Below are 19068 nucleotides of genomic sequence, written 5' to 3'. Positions count from 1 at the left end.
CCAAGGAAGGTCTTGGACTCATCTGAGTGTGGGATTATGGCTGTGCGGATGGCGTGGAAGGGACGCACGAAGAAATGGTCTTGGTGAAGAAGGGAGGGCAGAGCTCGGCGGTGGAAATACGGAGCGGCCTGTACACCGCTTTGGACAAACTCCCCTGTCTGTAAAACGGGGACAGGAGGTGGCGAGGCTTAAAAAGAGACTGTCTTTGGGAAGCGCGTGGCGTCGCGTGGGGCTCTGGGGGCGCCCTCAGGGAAGAGGACCTGTTGAAGGTAGAGGGGCCGCTGAACACTTGGTGGAGTGAAGGAAGTGCTCTGTTCTTGACCCAGCAGTCTCCATTCTGGCTAGAACAGCATCACTCTGTGAATTTAGAAAAGGTGTAGGGAGCTTTGGAGTACGACTGAGCTCGTTTGAATTCTTATTCTTTCTCATCTGTGTAAAATGGGGGTACCCATGGTGTCCTCATGCCTCCATGAGATGACTTGGCAAAGCAGAGTCTTGGAAGTACTTGGTAAAAGCTCACCCCCTTGTCTCTCACCCTTTAGCATCTGTTCATCTAACAATGACGGAGTTATTACTGCGTGAATCTGTGTCAAAAATGTTTGTTTTAAACCAGAGTCCTATTTTTTAAAGACTTATTTTAGAGAGAGCTCGTGTACGCGTGTGCAAGTGGGGGAAGGGCAGAGGGAGAGAACCTCAAGCTGACTCCCTGCTGAGCGTGGACCCCCCCCCCCCAACTCGGGGCTTGATTGCACAACCCTGAGGTCATGATCTGAGCTGAGATCAAGACTTGGACGCTAACCGACTGAGCCACCAGGTGCCCCTAGAACCCTATTTTTTAAAAAATAAAATCCTATTTAGTATGTAGTTCAATATGTAAAATAGATAAAAGTTGTATTTTCTGCATATTTAGAAAAATCTGTTCAGAACATTACTTGTAAAATCGGTACAATGAAGGTGTTTTGATGAAAACAAAATATAAGAGATTTCGGAAATCAGATGCAGTACCATCCTCAGGGTCCAGTTTCTGTTTTTAGTTTTGGTTGTTAAGTAACAAGGAAAAGACATAAATCACAGAGATAAGGAATTGCAAATGGTGAAGTTTTTAAGCATTTCACTTTGCAGCATCAGGATGCTTTTCAATGAAACTGATCTGGAAGCTTGAAGCCAGTGGGGTCAGATGTTTTTGTTTCACAGTGAAGTCACAAGGTCTAATAATTCCTTGCCTGTCTTACTGGCACTGGTTCATTTGGAGAGAGGTGGTGGAAAAGCCATTTGGCCTCTCCTAGAGAACACTTTTCAAATACATATGTTGCCTTTGCCATGTTAGATGATATAATTTAGAAACAACTCTATGATATAATTTAGGAACAAATCTTAGTGGCAGGTGTCAGATACTCAACCCAGAGTCTCCATTGGAATTATGTAACATTTCCTGTTGACATCAGACATAAATTGCAGTCTCATTTCTGACACTTTAAAATCTGCAACATTAGTTTTGACCTTTTAAAATTTACTTAAATTCATGTTTAAGTGTTAATACTGCGAACCAGCCTTGTTTTGTTCCGTGAACATCAGTAATGAATATAAACTAGTGCAGCCGTGATACACTGGGGGGAGATTTGACTAATTTTCTCTAGGAACAGAAAAAAGTTATTTTTTGTAATTTAAAATATGTGCATGTCAGCATGGTCCAGTAGAACTTTCTGTGATGATGAAGGTATTATGTGATTCATGTTGTCCCTGTCTGTTTAAAAAACAGCCACTAGCCACGTGTGGCCAACTGGCCCCGCACCATTCATTGAAGAGTCAGCCTTCCCCTCCTGTACTACATGGTTGTTTTTGTTCTAAATGGCTGTGTATGTGTGGATTTGATTCTGAATTCTTCATTAGTTTTATTATTTATTTTTATATTGTTCATTATTAGTATTTATTAGTTTTTATATTGATTTTTTTACTTCATTGTGTTTTATTCCAGCTCCCTGATGAAATTCTTTCTGCCTTTTTGTTGGAACATTAACCACAGTTATTTTAAAGTCTGAATCTGGTAAATCCATTAGCTGGATCACCTTTTGGTCTGCTTGTAGTGTCTATTTTCCCTCTTGGTAATCTTGGTAATTTTTACTGATTAATGGATTTTTTATTTTTTTATTTTAATTTTATTTATTTATTTATTTGACAGAGAGAGACACAGTGAGAGAGGGAACACAAGCAGTGGGAGTGAGAGAGGGAGAAGCAGGCTTCCCGCTGAGCAGGGAGCCCAGTGTGGGGCTCGATCCCAGGACCCTGGGATCATGACCTGAGCCGAAGGCAGACGCTTAACGACTGAGCCACCCAGGCACCCCTGATTAATGGATTTTTTAAAGTGAAAACTTGTAGAGACTTTGGATGATAGTATTTTTCTCTAGCAAGTCGTGCATGACATGCCCCCCGCCCCCACTGTCTGCCCACCTCTGCAGCCTCTGTGTGCTGCTTACTCATTGCTGAGCACCTGGGAGAGGGAGACGGCTCTGCCGTCAGCTCATTTTTCTGTGCTTCCTTGTCCTCCGGGATCATGGCCCACCCTAAGTCTTGGCTGTCCGACAGCTCTGTCGTGTATTTTCATTTCTCAGCCCCGTGCCACCGCTGACCACTCTGCCCAGCTTTGCTGCCTCTTTGCCTGTGCTGCTTTGGAATATGTCATGGTCCCTGGGAGGAGTGGGGTGGGAGGCTGGGCTCCTGCACCTTGGTGCACTTTCCCCCTCTCTAGGTCCTGGCCTGAGGGCCCCTGTGAGTCCATAACTCTCACATACCTTTAGAGGAGTTAGTTTGTTTAAATTCTGCTTTTCTAATTATTCTCAGTGGGAAGATTGATCTGATGATTGATCTGTCATAGCTGGAAATGGAAGTCCTTCCGTATAGGTGGTTGTGATTTTTAAATTGTTAAAAACACATTGTAATGTCATACAGTAAAGATAGACTGTGGAGATGTTCCAAATTAAAGGAGGCTAAAGATACAACCAAAGGCCGTACCTGACCCTAGACTGGTTGTTGTATTGGGAAGGAAGATTGGCAGGGATGACACAGTGGAGAAGGAAATGTCCCAGGTCTCCTCTCGTCCCCAGTCCCTGTGGAGCCTGTCACTGTCCAAATCTAACAGGAAGCAAAAAGCCAGGAAGCCCGGGTGCTTTGGATGATGACTTTAGCCTCTTGGGAGCACAAAGCATGGTGGAGAATGGATCTAAAGGGCATGTGGAGAGGGTCCAGCACACAGCGGACTGGGAGAGAAGACTTACAGGGGCTTATGGACAGAGGAGGTGGGAAGGTAGCCAAGATGGAGAAAGTAGAGACATACGTTATTTGAATATATCACTCCTGACACCCAGTCGTTAACTTTGTATTTGTGTGCCAGTAAATGAAAACATTTCCTGACTCTCTGGTTTGAAAAGTACGTTAGCAGAACTCATTTGATTGACTTCAGCAAGATTGATCTTAGTTTTTTGTGATGGTATTTATTTTCAAGTGTTCAGTGAATGTAGTTGGTAAGTCCATCAGGGAGGTGTTCACTCTGTGCCTGGCATCTGTCAAGCACTGCTAGGTAATGTAGGGATATGCAAAGGACAAAATCTGACCCTTTTCCTTGGTAATTTACAGGTATACTAGGGAGCTCCAACCCTCAGATGTTGAAGTTAGTGATGTAAGGTGCTGCCAAGTCCATTGGCAATGCCAATATAGAACAAATTCCTGTTAGTCACACATTTTCTTCATCTTATAAAAGATAACTCAAATGGCCTTTAAGTTAGAAGATGAAGAGTGGTTTGGGGAGCAGATTTTTAGCAGTGCAGGAAAAAAAAATGCTATTTCCATGTTCTGGTTCCAACTCTTTCTCCCCACCCACCCCGTTTGATTTGTTTTAAAAAGATTGACAAAGTGTTGTTTGGCTGGCTTATAGTGGGTAGAAGGATTTGAAATGCACTTAAGCTCTTTAACTGAAGCCCCCCCCCCCCTTTTTAATGAATCCTGAAATAGTGTCATTTTTTCATTTTTTCACTTTTTGAGCTTAAATTGTTGACAGGCTGATTAAGTGAAAATGAGGTCTTAAGGGTGGGCCCTGATCCAGAATGACTGGTGTCCTTATAAAAGGGTACATTTGGACACAGAGACAGACATGCACAGGGAAGCTGATGTGAAGAGACTGGGAGGAGGCCCAGTGACAGCGGAGGCAGTTGGGAATTCTGGAAGATCGAGGCTACTGAAAGGTGGAGGAGCCAGGGAAGGATCCTCGCCCACAGGTTTCAGAGAGAGCCCGAGCCTGCTGACACTCTGGTCTCAGGCCTGTAGCCCCCAGAACTAGGGGAGATGTTTCTGTTGTCATAAGCTGTCCACTTTGTGGTGCTTTGTTACGTACCCTCCAAATCTCAATTCACAGTAAAGATGGGGTCTGTTAGCAGCTAATTGTAAATTCTTTTCTAAACCTATTAGTCATATGAAGGGAAAAGTTAAGAGCTGTTAAAAACCCTTCATTTTGGATTTGAGACTTTAAGCTGTTTTGGTCAAAAACAATCCTTTCATATTAACACAAAACAACTGATAGTTTATTATGCTTATTATAAGCATGCCAGGTGGTAAAGAAAGGGTAGGAGAAATCGATCCCTTTCGTATGGTTTACATTTCTTTGCTCAGTGTTTTTGAAATGCTGCTTTTCCTTTGTAGCTCTGTCTCCTGTCAGTTAATAGTTCTGTGTACCCTTCTGATGAATAAGTTAAGCATTAAGAGATACAGCCATTCTCCTGTTATTAAAACTTTCGAAAAAGGATTGTGAATTTCAGAAGCCATATTGATATGGAAGTGGCCTGTGATGCAGATTGTTTCTATATATTGGGAGTCTGTCTTGGCCACCCTTTCATTCAGTTAACAGTTAAATGGAGATTTCTCCTTCATTGTGAATGCTAAAGATGAGCAGTTAGAAGACAGTTTAGGCTGGGTGGCAGCTCCTTTCCTTTTCTGATATGGAGGCTGGGTAAGATAATGTCTTGATTTTGTATGATGTGTCATTCACTGTCCATATTCTTTCTGTCCCTGGTTTAAAAAAAAAAAAATCACAGAAGCGGTATATTCTCATTATGAGACATATAACCAAAGTGGCTGTGTATTTTTCTCTACTCAAGGATTAGCAGAAGGAACGGGTAGAGAAGTGAAATTCATTTGTGTGACAAATATTTGTAAAATTCCACGTACCACTGTAGGGATTTGGGGTGTATCAGAAAATGACCCCTGAAAATGCCTGCCTTGTGGGGTTTGTTCAGGGTGGCAGGCACAGCTGGGGGCCAGGCTGAGAAAGCAAGGGTTTGCCGGTTTTGTGGGAAGGTGGCGGCAGTGCTCCCAGCTGGCCACAAGGCGGCGGCCTCGTGCAGCGGAAAGGCACCTGCTGCCTCCGGTGCTTGCGGTGGGCAGGTGTGGCGTCCAGGATGCTGACTTTGAATTCTGTGGGGTACCTGGGGGAGAGTGGGATGTCTGACGCTGTCCCCTCATTATGGTAGCCTATGGAAGGTCGTGTACGGCTACACAGAGCGGTTATGAAGTTGCCCTAATGAAAATCTTTTGGGTGGCCAGTATTAATTCCCTCATATTTTTATACACAGTAAGGCTTATAGGGATGGAATTTTATATTTTCTTTGCCACGTTTGAGTGACATACAGCTTAATGATACGCGAAAATTGAAAAGTGAACTGCAAAGAAAAAGTTTGCAGCACTAGTAATTTTATTTTAGTTCCTTTTTTCATTTTGTTTTTTTGTGACCGTATGCACGTCATTGTTCATTCATAATTATAACTACGTAAGTTTTCGTTTAACATTGTGACACAGGGCAGCTGTGTAGCTTTTAAAGCATAGCTCTTGACTGATAGTTGATTTCTTGGGCAGCCAGGATTTGGAGGGCAGAGTAGAATTCCGGGGAGAATCCGTGGTGTGATTGTAGAAGGGAAGATTCGAGGCAGAAGAGATAGTCCCACTTTACTTCACATGGTTTCTGAGAAACGCATTTTAAGAGAAGTTCTGCCAGCTGGTTTCATAATCTGTGACTGAATATTTAGCGTTAGGTGCTCATCTTCCCTCTAGGGCAAAGGTTCCCTGGAAAATGCAGGCTGCCTTCATTTCTCCAGAGCTTTGGGGATGCCCCTGCTGTTCTTGGCAGTCCCCCCGCCTTCTCAGAGCCTGGCCATGAAGCCGCACCCCTCCTCTTGTCTGCACCTCACTGGACGGAGCGCTGTCAGCCATCTCCCCTCTCAGGTGGAGGGAGGTGCCAGTTTTCAGGCTGCTGCCTCCCACTGCCTTCTGGTTTTTCCGCCCCCGTGTTCCTGAGGCTGGGCTCCCTCATTGGCGATAGCTGGTTGTGTGTTGATTTCATTTTGTTAATGACCAGAGACCAGGCTGTTGTCCTGAAGTGCTTTCGCAAAGTCTGTTCCCAGACCAGCGGTATCTGCCTCACCTGGGAACTTGCTGGAAGTGCAGGTTCTCCGGCCCACCTCAGGCCTGCTGAATCAGAAACACTGACAAAGGTGGGGGGGGGGAGGGGGCAGCAGCCTGTGTTTGAACAAGCCCTGTAGGGGATTCTGGTGGACACTGACATTTGGGAATCACTGTCCGCAAGCATTGCTACTTTCATCAGAGAAGGTAACGCCATTAACTCTGAGTACTGTATTCCACCTCGAATCTCAGTATATACGGTAGCATAAAAATGGATGATTTCTTAGTGCCTGAGGTCAAGACGCTTAAAATTTTAAGTTCTGTATTTCTTTGCTTTTTAAATGTCAGTATTTCTGCATCATAATATCTTTTATTTAAAGTTGATAAAACTTTTGATTTCAGACATTAATGTGGATGTCTTGGGGATTTTTGTTGGTGATTTGAATCACCATCTAAATGAATCTGGTGGAGAGGAAGAAAGCCATAGTTCCCTGCTATCACTGGGCCTTTTCCTGTCTGATCTCCGTTGCTGCCAGCCCTCCACTGACTGCCACTGCAGTTCTTCCTCCTGAGTCAGTCTGCCAGTTGGTGAGACGAGTGCTGTGAATCAGCCCCGGCTGGTGCCGTCTCCTCGCTGAGCTCCCTCCCGCTTTTGATGGAGCAGATACAAGTCTGTGCCACGAGACAGTCGGGCTTCTCAGTCCTGCCTTCAATCTCTTACATAACCCACTTCCTTAAAGCCTTGAGTACAAGTCTGGCAGTAAAATGAGGTCTTAACAATGTAAGACTGAAAACAACAACAACAAAAGTACTTTCTGGTATGGGCTAAAAACTGATAGGAACCTGAAAAGCAGAACCTTCAGAATGTTGGCCACTGGTTCTGTGACTAATCCCACCTGAGCAGCCAGTGCCCGTTTTCCCAAGAGGTTAGGCACATTGGGTTCTTAGAGGAGATTCGTGACTTGAAATACTGAGTTATTGTCTCTCTCCTTCTAGACCTGGAAAGGAAAGAGCAAGAATTAGAGCAACTGAGAATGGATTGTGAGCACTTCAAAGCCCGCCTGGAGACCGTGCAGGCTGACAGCAGGAGAGAGAAGAAGGTACGATGCTCACAGGCCGCCGCCTAACACATCAGTGTCATGACTGAGCCTGCAGAGTGGTGTGGCTGGCGGCCGTTCTAGCCCTTAAGTCTCAAGAGAGTGTATTTTAAAATGTATGCAATTCTGGGGGCTCCTAGGTGGCTCAGTCAGTTAAGTGTCGGACTCTTGATTGTGGTCATGATCTCAGGGTCATGGGATCGAGGCCTGCATTGGGCTCAGTGCTCAGTGGGGAGTCTGCTTGAGAGTCTCTCTCTCCTCTGCCCCTCCCCGCTCCCTGTGCTCTTGCATATGTGTACACACTCTCTAAAATAAATAAATAAATCCTAAAAAATAGCAAAATGTACGTAATTCTGAATGGGTTGGAAAATAGTCGAACATTGGGATTTTATGACCGTTTCATGTGGAAAATATTTACTGGGTGCCTTGTGATTGTCACTTCCTATTAATTTTACTTTTATTACTTCTTATTTTTTTTAAAGATTTATTTATTTGAGAAAGTGCGTGTGTGGGCACTCGAGCTCGGGGGTGGGGGTACAGAGGGAGAGAGAAAGAGAGAAGCAGACTCCCCACTGAGCATGGAGCCAGATGTGGCGCTCTATCTCAGGGCCCCCAGGATCATGACCTGAGCTGAAATTAAGAGTCAGACACTCAACCAACTGAACTACCCAGGCACCCCTAATTTCTATGTTTAAAAGACTACTTCAGGGGCGCCTGGGTGGCTCAGTCAGTTAAGCGTCTGCCTTCAGCTCAAGTCATGAGTCTTGGGATGGAGCCCTGCATCAGGCTCCCTGCTCAGCGGAGAGCCTGTTTCTCCCTCTGCCCCTCACCCTGCTCATGCTCTCTCTCACTCTCTCTCTATCAAATAAATAAATAAAATCTTAAAAAAAACACTTCAGAACATTAGAAGTCACAGTATAAGAATCTTGAAAAAAGTGCACATAATAATTTATAATCAGAGACGTATTAACTACAAATATTTGTAATTAACCTAGGGGATCATTTATTGATATTTTAGAAATAACCAATATGTTCTATTATTTGCTGAGACTAATAGTATTTCTTTAAAATTATACATTCTTGCTTTTTGTATGGAATACATTATTTCCTCTTCTCTTCTGTAAAACTAAACTATCCTGCCACTTGTGATGAAATTCGGAGCGTGTGTGTTTTTATTTTTAAATAGTAAAGCAAGGGGCGCCCGGGTGGCTCAGTCATTAAGCGACTGCCTTCGGCTCAGGTCATGATCCCAGGGTCCTGGGATCGAGCCCCGCATCGGGCTCCCTGCTCAGCGGGAAGCCTGCTTCTCCCTCTCCCACTCCCCCTGCTTGTGCTCTCTCTCTTTCTTGCTGTGTCTCTCTCTGTCAAATAAATAAATAAAATCTTTAAAAAAATAAAAAAATAAAAAAAAATAAATAGTAAAGCAAGAGCAGTACTAGTAACAGCAGCTGGTATATGTTGTTTTCTGTGCAAGTTCAGCGGTGCCCTCTGACAGGGCTTCAGCTGCTGACCTCGGCCTTTGTCTTCTCCATGTGTTTTCAGAGTTAACTCCGCACCATTCACAGTTAGCTAACTCACTTGCAGGGGACTGCCCATGTCTGCTTCTCTGTGTATTTGATGTGTTAGGAAAGCATTAGAAAAGTTAGGATGTGTTGTGATAATAAAAGGGAAGTTGTTGCAACCATTGTATATATATTATTTCAGGAAACTTTTTTTTTTTTTAAGATTTTATTTATTTATTTGAGAGAGAGAGTGAGAGAGAGAAAGAGCACAAGAGGGGGGAGCGGGAGAGGGAGAAGCAGACTCCCTGCTGAGCAGGGAGCCCGATGCGGGACTCGATCCCGGGACTCCAGGATCATGACCTGAGCCTAAGGCAGTCGCTTAACCAACTGAGCCACCCAGGCGCCCATTTCAGGAAACTTTTTAAAGAAAAATGAGCTGATAGTATATTTCAGTTAAAATCAGAGATGAACTACAGAGGGTTTTGAAGGAATCCTGAAAGTCTGGTGCTTGATACTCTGTCAGGTGTGAGTATTCACTTTAAATACGTAAACATGTCAGGACTCAATTATTGTTTCTTTTTTAAAAGCAGCTCTATTGAGATATATTTTGCATGACAGAGTAATCTGTTGTAAAAGTAAAGTTTGTTCATTTTTAGTAACTATATGCAGTTATACCACTTTCACCGCAGTCCATTTTGCTTTTGGTTAAAAGTTTTTAGAAAGAATTGTGGATGCACAGGAAGATACAGAAAAATCCAGGGACGTCCCCTGTGCCTGTATCCGGTTTGCCCTGGGGTAGCGTCTGGCCTCACTGCAGTGCACGGCGAGAGCCTGGGGACCAGCACCCGGACAACCCACGGGGTGTGTTTGTAGGTCAGCGGTGCTGCACGCACTCGTGTGTGTGTGTGTGACTAGTTCTGTGCGGTTTTTTAAAAAAGATTTTATTTATTTGAGAGAGAGAGCATGCCGGGGGAGGAGCAGAGGGAGAGGGACGAGCAGACTCCCGGCTGAGCGTGGAGCCTGACTCGGGGCCGATCCCATGACCCAGAGATCAGGACCTGAGCTTCACGAGTTGGACAGTGAACCGACTGATCCCCCGGGCACCCTAGTGCTGTGCAATTTTATCACACGTATAGATTCATGTAACCACCACTATATTCAACATACCAAACTCTCCTATCAGCATAGAGATCCTTTCGTACTCCGTGCCGCAGCCACACCTGCCCTGTTCCCTGCGCTTTCCTCCTGGCAACCACCGACACATAGTTGCCACACGTTGATCTCTATAATTTTATTTCAAGAATGTCATGAAAGTGACTTTTTTCACTCAGATTCATCCAAATTCTTGCTTGAATCAGTAGTCTGTTCCTTTTTATTGCTGTATAGTATTCCATAGCATGGAAGTATCACAGTTATTTAACTTACCTCCCATCGAAGGACATTTGGGCTGTTTCCAGTTTTTCACTATTATGAATAGAGGTACAGTGAACATCCGTGCATAGGTTTTTGTGTGATTGTATGTTTTCATTTCTTTGGGTAAATGCCCAAGAGTGCAGTCTCTGGGTTGCATGCTAATGCATGTTCAGTTTTGTTTTTTTTTTTTAAGGTTGATTTATTTTAGAAAGGGGAGGGGTGATGAGTGGGGGGAGGGGCAGAGGGAGAGAGAGAGAATCTCCAGCAGACTCCCTGCTGAGTGAGGAGCCCGACAGGGGGCTAGATCCCACGACCCTGAGATCATGAACTGAGTCAAAACTAAGAGTCAGCGGCCCAACCGACCGAGCCCCAGGTGCCCCTGCATGTTTGGTTTTGTAAGAAATTGCCAAGTTGTTTTGCGGAGTGGCTGCCCCATTTTACATTCCTTCCAGCAATCTATGAGTGATTCATTTCTTCTACATCCTACCTGGCATCTGGTGTTATCACTGGTTTTATTTCAGCCGTTCTAGCAGACGTGAGGTGGCCTGACTTTGCATTTCTCTCCTGGCCAGTCATGTTGAGATCTCTTAACATGCTCATTTGTTGTCTGTGTATCCTCTCCTGTGAAAGATCTGCTCATGTCTTTTGCCCACTTTCTAATGGGATTATTTTTTTTCCTGTTGAGTTGAGAGAGTTCTTGATGTATGCTAGATAGAAGTCCTTTACTGGACACGTGGTTTGCAAAGAGTTCCTGCCAGGCTGGAGCGTGTCGCTTCATCTTCTTCATGCGGTCTTTCGCAGAGCACGTGTGTTCAGTCTGCTGAGGTCCAGTTTGTTGACTTTTTTCTTCCATGATTGTGCGTTTAGTGCTGTAAGAACTTTCCTCATAACCCTGGGTCCCCAAGATTTTCTTTTTTCTAATATTTTTATATGTTATATTTAAATTCTTGATCCGTTTTGAGTTAGGTTTTGTATAAGGTATGAATTTCAGTTGACGTTTATTTTTTTTGGGGGGGGTCCAGTTGCTCTTGCGCTTTGTGGGAGAGATGATGTTTACTCTGTGGACCTGCTTTTTGCCTCTGTGAGTGACCAGTTGGGCACATTTGCCAGGTGTGTTCTGGGTTCTTCGCTCTGGCCTGTCGATCTGTTCTGCCAGAGCTCACTAGCGCTGTTACTGTGGCCACGTAGTGAGCCTCAGCATTGGGTAAAGCGATTCTTCCCATCGAATTTTTCTTCCCCCAAATTGTCTAGACAGGCCCTTTACTTTTCCATATACATTTTATAATAAGCTTATCGGTATCTATAAACATTCATGCTGGGATTTTGGTGGGAATTGCGTCATGCCTGTATGTCAGTTTTGGGAGAACTGCAATCTTGTCTATGTCGAATCTTGCAGTCCATAAACATAAAGCATGTCTTTCCACTTCTTTACGTTGTCTTTAATCTCCTTTATCAACAGTTCGTAATTTTCAGCACACAGAACCTATCCACATTTTGTTAGATTTTTACTTAAGCCTTTCGTTTTCTTTCTTTCTTTTTTTGGTTCCACAGAACGTTTTTATTTTTATTCAACTCTAAGCAAGTAGCAGAGTTAATACAGCATTCTGGAACTCCAGACTGGCTTTTCTTCTACCAGTGAAGAGTGATCAGTTTAATAGTGCAGACTTGGGGATTTCTCACCACCTCTCACCCAGCCCCCAGCTCATCTAGACGACTGCACAGAACCACAAAGTGACTCTCCCTATTGCTGTTTCCAGTACTGCTCTTTAAAGGAACCAGAGACACTGACCCCCAGGAACCAGTCCCAGACGTAACATACTGGGGACTAGTGGTGTGAGAGACACTGTCATGAAGATGTGACCCAGAAGATGCCATTATGCACAATTGCAGACTCAGACTCACCAAGACAGAGGCAATGAATCTGTTTTTTTTAAACCTCTCTTACAGATTCTTTGATGCTCTGCTCTATTACTGTAGACCTGATCTTTTCACTTGAATTTTTTCTTCTTTAAATTCTGGGTTGCTCTTCTTATGCTGACAATTTTATGAGCCCATCCTAGTACCAACATGTCCTCCAAAACAGAGTTCAGATTTGATCAGAACATAACGGGTGTGATCGGGTCGAATTACAAAGGATAAGCAGAAGGAAAGGTCCCCCTAAAGCACTATCTGTGAGAATGGGACTGGGGAAGGGGAGAAATCTACCGGTATCACTGAGCTTGAGAGCACTGCTGAGCATCTCCAAGACGTTCCCATCTCCTGTCTTGTCTTTTCTTTTTCTTTTTTTTTTTAAAGATTTTATTTATTTATTTGACAGAGACACAGCGAGAGAGGGAACACAAGCAGGGGGAGTGGGAGAGGAGAAGGAGGCTTCCCGCTGAGCAGAGAGCCCGATGTAGGGCTCCTGTCTTTTCTTCACTTCCAGACAGCTGCTCACAGAGTTGGGCACATAGTTGTCCTATTCAACCCGGGAACACGTGCCGGCCGCCAGGGGCCCACACTCATAGTTTTGTTTTTTTTTTTAAGATTTTATTTATTTATTTATTTGACAGGGAGAGAGAGAGAGAGACAGCGTGAGAGGGAACACAAGCAGGGGGAGTGGGAGAGGAAGAAGCAGGCTTCCGGCTGAGCAGGGAGCCCGCTGCGGGGCTCGATCCCAGAACCCTGGGATCACGACCCGAGCTGAAGGCGGTCACTTAACCAACTGAGCCACCCAGGCGCCCCTACGCTCATAGTTTTTATGGGAAGATGCCACTTTGAATTTACCACAGTGGTCTCCAGATTGGTTGCTGAGAATGGCCTTGTCACACTTCAGTGGCCCATCCTGCTTGTAAACCAGCCAGATGTAAAAGTGAAGGCCTTGGGAGGCCCAGATCCCATGTAATCGCAGAGAAATCAGCCACTGCTGATGTCCTTGCCCTTCATGTTGACCACTAGAAAATGGTGCCATTGCCTGTATTTGAGGTTCTTCCTGCTGGGAGCATCTCGGTCTGTCATGACCAAGGTGTAGTGTTTACCTGGATCAAGGCCATCCCGTGCAATACAGGGGGGCTGGTTCTTAACCTGGGGGGCATCAGCACTTTGCCCAGCTCGTCGACCTCCGCCCTGGTGTATTTGACCTGCAGTGGATGCTGTGGCCACTTGTCGACTTCCTGCAGGCTGAGGGGCCCAGACTACTTGCTGAGGTCCACCAGCATCGCGGGGCCGACCTGGGCAGACAGTGGTGAGTCTTGGCAAGGCATAGGCCTGTAGCACTGACTCAGAGCGGTCTGCAGACTGGCCACAGGAGACAAGGGGCCAGCAGCCAGGATGCATTTCTTTTTCTTTTTCTTTTCTTTCTTTCCTTCCTTCCTTCCTTCCTTTCTACATTTTATTTGAGAGAGAGTGAGCGAGTGACAGAGCACAAACAGGGGGAGCAGCAGGAAGAGGGAGAGGGAGAGCAGACTCCCCGAGGAACAGGGAGCCCAATGCAGGGCTCGATCCCAGGACCCTGGGATTATGACCTGAGCTGAAGGCAGATGCTTAACTGACTGAGCCACCCAGGTGTCTGGCATTTCGTTTTCTTTGGAACAATTTTAAATGGTGTTGTGTTTTAAATTTTAGTTTTCACTTTTTTGTTGTTAGCATATAGCAGTGTGATTGCTTTTTGTGTGTTGATCTTGTAACTTGTGATCTGGCTGAACTCACTTATGAAGTCTGGGAATTTTTTTTAGATTCCTTGAGATCTTATATAGACAATCATGTCATCCACCAATAGGGACAGTTCTAGTTCTTCCTTCTACTCTCTCTGCCTTTGTCTCTTTTGTGTTATTACACTGTCTGGAACTTCTGCCACTGGGTTAAATAAGAGTGGCAAGAGCAGACAATCTTGCCTTGTTCCTGACCTCGGGGGAAAGCAATCTCTCACCAGTAAGTATGATTTAAAAAAAAAAAATAGGCCTTGGGTTTTTTTTAGTTTTTATTTAAATTCCAGTTAGTTACATACAGTGTAATGTTAGTTTCAGATGAACAATATAGTGATTCAACACTTCCGTACAGCACCCGGTGTTCACCAGGACAAGTGCCCGCCTGACTCCCCATCCCCCTGCCCACCTCCCCTCCAGTCACCATCAATGTGTTCTCAAGAATTGAGTCTGTTTCTTGGTTTGCCTCTCTCTCACCTTCCCCCCCACCTTTGTTTTGTTTCTTATATTCCATGTATGAGTGAGATCATATGGTATTTGTCTTTCTCTGACTGACTTATTTCGCTTAGCATAATACTCTGTAGCTCCATCCATGTCATTGCAAATGGCAAGATTTTGGGGTTTTTTTTTTTTTGTGGCTGAGTAATATTCCATTGCATTCACAGCAAAATTTGAGTGGAAAATACAGAGATTTCCCATGTACCCCCGCCCCCATTTGTTTGTAGCCTTCCCCATTATAGACGTAAATATGATTTTAGCTGCAGTGTTTTGTAGATGCTTTTTATCAAGTTGAGGAAGTTCCCTTCTATTGCTAGTTTGCTGAGAATTTTTATCACGAGTGAGTGCTGGATTTTGTCCAGTTTTTAGAACATTTCTATCACATACTTGTTTGTAGTTAGTCCTTGCTCCCTTGCTCAGCCCTAGGCAACCATAGATCTGCTGTCTCTATAGATTTACCTTTTCTGAATATTTTATAGAAATACAGAAATAGAATATAGTCTTTTATGTTTGGTGTAATGCTTTGGAAGTTCGTTTATGTTAGCACGTGTCAATTGTTGTTCCTTTCTATTGTACCGCATTTTCTTTATCTTTTCACCAGTTGATAGACATTTAGTAACTTCCGATTTTTGACTCTTATGAATAATACTGCTATGAACATTCATGTACAAGTGTTTGTGTGGACATATATTTTAGTTTTTCTTGGGGGTTACCTGGGAGTGAAATTGTTGGGTCATATGGTGAGTATACGGTTAACTTTGTGAGAAACTGCCACACTGTTTACCAAGAGTGAGTGTGCCGTTCTGCATTCCACCCAGCAATATGTGAAGTCCTACTTTTCCATATTCTTGTGAACACTTGGTATTGTTAGTACTTTGAGTTATAGCCGTTTTAGTGAGTGTGTAATGGTATCTCATTGTGGTTTTAATTTCCATTACCCTCATGTTGAACATCTTTTCATGTCATTCATATATTTTTTGGATAAATGTCTGTTTACATCTTTTGCCTAAATTATGTTTTTGTTATTGAAACAAAGTTGACACACAATGTTACATAAGTTTCTGGTGTACAACTTTTGCCTATTTTTTTCCCAACCAACATCATCTTTTTTTTAAATTTAAATTCAGTGTAGTTAACATATAGTATATTATTAGTTTCAGAGGTAGAGTTCAGTGATTCATCAGTTGTAATAACACCCAGTGCTCATTACATCATGTGCCCTCCTTAATGCCCATGACCCAGTTACCCCATCCCCCCACCCCTTACCCCTCCAGCAACCCTCAGTTTGTTTCCTATGGTTAAGAGTCTCTTGGGGCACCCAGCTGGTTCAGTCAGTTAAGTGTCTGCCTTTGGCTCAGGTCATGATTCCAGGGATCTGGGATCAAGTCCCACATTGGGCTTCTTGCTCAATGGGGAACCTGCTTCTCCCTCTGTCTCTGCTCCTCCTCTCTGCTTGTGCTCTCTCTTCTCTCACACGCGCTCTCTCTCTCTCAAAATAAATAAATAAAATCTTTTTAAAAAAAGGAAATAATTTATTTTAGTCTATCACTTGTCTTTGTACTTTCTTGATGGTATCTTTTGAGGAGTAAAAGTTTTAAATGTTGATGAAGTTCAATTTATTATTTTTTAATGGATTATGATTTTGTTATGATATCTAAGAAATATTTGCCTAACCCAAGGCCACAGAGGTTTTTTCCTAGAGATTTTACATTTAGGTCTGTGATTCATTTTGAGTTATTATTATTATTTTGCATATGAATATCTATCTATTTGTTTTAGCATCAATTTGTTAAAGAGACTATACTTTTTCCATTGAATTGCCTTGGCACTTCTGTTAAAATCAATTGCCATAAGTGTTAATGTTTCATTGATCTATATGTCTGTCCTTATACTAATACCACACTGGTTTGATATCTATAGCTTTATAATAGGTTTTTGTTTTTTGTTTTTGAAATCAGGCGGTGTTAGTTCTCATCAACCTTGGTTTTCTTTTTCAGACTTTTTTTTTGCATTTCCTTATGCATTTTAAAATTAGATTATCTGTTTGTACAAACAAGCCTGCTGAAATTTTGACAGGGATTTGATAGACATTGAATCTGTAGGTCAGTTTGGGGAGATTATCATCTTACCTATATTAGTCTTCCAGTCCATGAACATGGTATGTCTTTCCATTGATTGACATCTTCTGTACTTTTTCCAAGCAACGCTTTGTAGTTTTTACTATACAGGACTTAAAAACTACTTTTCTTAAGTTTTTTCTTTTTCTTATTTTTGATATTATTGTGAATGGAATTACTTTTGTTGAGTTTTTCTTGATATTATTGTACTATACGTGCATTCCTTTGTCAGGGCATATCTGCCTGAAGCCACCAAATATGACTGCAGTGAAGACCATCCTGTCTGGTCATTCTCAGCAGTTTTTGTGTGATCTTGTCAAAGAACCATCATAAACAGACTAATTGGAATACAGACTGCTTCAACTGTGAGGAAGGCTAGAGTTTGGAAAGGAAGTGTTTGATGTAGGTTTGCACATGTCCCCCTGACTTGAGTGGGTTCGGCTACAGACCCCTGAAGAACAGAACTAGGAATCCAGACTACTATTAGGATGAAACCAGAGTTTGTAATCACCTAAGGCAGTATTAGCATGTGTCATAGGTTCAGTGACCATCTTTTCTCCTAAAACGAGTGTGAATATATGTCTGAATGTGTATGGAACTCTGCATACCAAATACATCATCCCCGGTAGATGTGAATGGGCCACCCTAGGTCAAGTTTGATTTGTGGCCCATTGCTTCCTTTTCTTCCCCCTCTAACTGTCCTGCACTCACCTCTCTAAAAGAAAAACCTAAAACATCTAGAATACTTTAACTTTTTTTTTAAGATTTTTTTAAAATTTATTTTTATTTTGACAGAGACATAGCGAGAGAGGGAACACAAGCAAGGGGAGTGGGAGAGGGAGAAGCAGGCTTTCCACGGACCAGGGAGCCCGATGCGGGGCTCGATCCCAGGACCCTGAGATCATGACCTGAGCTGAAGGCAGAAGCTTAACAATTGAGCCACCCAGGCGCCCCTAGAATACTTTAACTTTTTAAAAAAGATTTATTTATTTGAGAGAGAGTGCGTGTGCATGCAAATGGGGAGAGGGGCAGAGGGAGAGGGAAGCAGACCCCCAGCTGAGCATGGAGCCTGACACAAGGCTCGATCCGACCACCCTGAGATCACAACCTGAGCCAAAATCAAGAGTCAGATGCTCAACCGACTGAGCCACCAGGTTTCTATATTTCTTAAGTTTATCTCTTTTAAGTAAGGAAATGCTCTCACCTTTTGAGGGAACTTCAGGTAACAACAATAGTGCAACCAGTGGTGGAGGTTGGGGGAGGTCAGAAAGCCCCATACTACCCAAGAGCCACCTGAAACGAGCCTTTAGGCTTGTTTGTGTGGTCTAAGGGACTATCAGGAGGACAATTCACTGTTAAGAGCCCTGGCTGAGATTTTCCAGCGGTATTCTTCAGAATCCCCACTGACCTCCGTCCCTTTCTTTCTGTCACACTGGCACTCAGCTCGCCATGTGCGGCATGCCTGGGAGGCCCTCCTTCCCACTTCTCTCTGTCTCTGCCCCATCTGTCCTAGCCAGGCTTAGCTGTGTCATCTGGTGTCTTTCCAGTGGAGGGAGCCATCTGGGGTGGGGGCGGGGGCGGGGGTCAGGCTCTTCTACTAGAAATGGTGCTCTGTGGACTGCTGGGTTCAGTTGTTACTTTGTTTAGGTTCCCCATCAGTGTTGATTCTGGGAATAGCCACTTGGGACCTGAGGTACCTTCATTTTGAATTCAAGATGAATTCAAATCTTTGGCAATACTTGTGCTCTAATACAGCAGCATGTTCTTTTTTGAGAGTGTTATTTTTCCTCTGAAGTTTTTAAGTTAGAGATTATGGCTGTCTAAGGACCGGTTTTCATTTGCCAACTGTTTTCTGTAATTATTTGTGCTTTTTTTTTTTTTTTTTTAAATCTTTGAATGAGAAACACAATAGAGGTATTTCAAGGTTGAATGCTATTCATTTTGCTGATTTTATTCTGTTTTGATTTTAGGAGAAACTCGCTCTTCGACAGCAGCTGAATGAAGCAAAGCAGCAACTCCTGCAGCAGGCAGAATACTGTACGGAAATGGGAGCAGCGGCCTGCACCCTTTTGTGGGGCGTCTCCAGCAGTGAGGACGTCGTCAAAGCCATTCTGGGAGGAGTAAGCATGACCACTGGGCTCCCTGGGTATTGTCCATCGGTGTTGATGGAACCCGGAGGGTACAGTGTGTACTAAGGAGCGTACAGATGAAGTCCACATCTTGTGTTCATTCATCCAGTAGTGCCGGCCCAGCAGTGTGTAGGGCCTGGTGTAAGCCGGTGCTCTAGGGGTGCGGAATGAGTCTGTGTGGTGTTTGT

General features: G+C 43.7%; 1 protein-coding gene across 4 annotated transcripts in view; it reads left to right on the top strand.

The window, feature by feature from the left end:
* The window catches only part of HSF2BP (heat shock transcription factor 2 binding protein), an 82249-nt gene that overhangs the window by 7233 nt on the left and 55948 nt on the right, over window positions 1-19068 (top strand). For all 4 annotated transcript variants that reach the window (XM_081800756.1, XM_081800772.1, XM_081800762.1 and 1 more), the window contains 2 exons: window positions 7438-7541; window positions 18722-18871. In XM_081800756.1, the coding sequence (XP_081656882.1) occupies window positions 7438-7541; window positions 18722-18871 (254 nt within the window). The remainder of the gene's footprint in view (window positions 1-7437; window positions 7542-18721; window positions 18872-19068) is intronic.

Source organism: Leptonychotes weddellii, chromosome 1 (genome assembly GCF_054177405.1).
Source record: "Leptonychotes weddellii isolate Sample4059 chromosome 1, ASM5417740v2, whole genome shotgun sequence".
Taxonomy (NCBI): domain Eukaryota; kingdom Metazoa; phylum Chordata; class Mammalia; order Carnivora; family Phocidae; genus Leptonychotes; species Leptonychotes weddellii.
This window is presented reverse-complemented; position numbering and strand designations above follow the sequence as displayed.